This window comes from Octodon degus, unplaced genomic scaffold (genome assembly GCF_000260255.1).
Source record: "Octodon degus isolate 3935 unplaced genomic scaffold, OctDeg1.0 scaffold00227, whole genome shotgun sequence".
Lineage (NCBI taxonomy): Eukaryota > Metazoa > Chordata > Mammalia > Rodentia > Octodontidae > Octodon > Octodon degus.
In genome coordinates this window covers 1,553,869-1,554,797 of record NW_004524803.1, presented here as the reverse complement: position 1 = coordinate 1,554,797, position 929 = coordinate 1,553,869, and the positions used below count along the sequence as shown (strand labels likewise).

Below are 929 nucleotides of genomic sequence, written 5' to 3'. Positions count from 1 at the left end.
TGCGCCCGTGTTTGTGTGCGGTGCCCCCACACCCTCCCCGGCCGCTCCCGCCTCGCCCGCCCCCGACTCCCTCCTCCGCCGCCGCCGCCGCCTCCACCTCCGCCTCCTCCAGCTCCAGCCGCCGGCGGCTCCGGGCCGACCAACCCCGGCGCAACCTTTAGCGGGAGACGGACCTCTCCCCGGGTCCCCTGGCCGGCGGGCGGCCGCGCGCCCGCGCCCCGACACCCCAAACGCCATGTCACGGCCCTCGGCCCCGCGCGCGCCCCGACCCCGCACCCTCAGGCACTGGGATCCGCAAGGAATTTTCTCTTTTTTAAAGATTCCAACCTCTCCCCACCCCCCGATAAAAACCCGGCATCCACACTACTCCCCTCCTCCCGCTCGCGCCCCCTCCCCCCAGCAACCCGGAGTGAGGAGGGGGAGGAGGAGGGAGAGGGGAAAAAGCCCGATCTCAAGGAAAAAGAGGAGGGGGGTGAGAGAAAGAAAGAAAAAGAGAGAGAATAGAAAGGGCACGGGGCTGATCATCACCAACATGGCTGCCTCAGCAGAGACCTAAGCGAGGAGTAACCCGGGCTGTGTCTTTGTCAGTTTCACCTCTGTAACCCTAAACTAATGCAGAAAACAACGGAGGAGGCTGCGGAGGGGAAAGAGGAGAGGGAGGGCGAGAAAATGGCACGAGAGGAGGTGGAGAAGGGATGACTTACGTGAGGGAAGGCGCTTGGGCTGCTCCTGCTTCCTCCTGGGCATTTTCCCCCTTTTCTCACATTCTCCTCCTTGGTTAATGTGAGATCAAATAAACCCCCGTGGGGGCAGAGAGCAGACACTGGCAGGAGCAGGGAGGTAGTTGGGGGGCGGGCGGGCGGGCAGGGGGAAACCCCTTCTCTCCGGTGTGTGCAATGGGTTGGAGCTTGTTTCCTGGAGCCCGAAGA

At 63.9% G+C, this 929-nt stretch overlaps 1 protein-coding gene across 2 annotated transcripts in view; it reads right to left on the bottom strand.

The window, feature by feature from the left end:
* Positions 1-929, bottom strand: part of Znf827 (zinc finger protein 827) — a 170,711-nt gene extending 169,782 nt beyond the window's left edge. For both annotated transcript variants that reach the window (XM_004645439.2, XM_023705731.1), the window contains exon 1: positions 705-929. In XM_004645439.2, the coding sequence (XP_004645496.1) occupies positions 705-747 (43 nt within the window). In that variant the 5' untranslated portion in view covers positions 748-929. The remainder of the gene's footprint in view (positions 1-704) is intronic.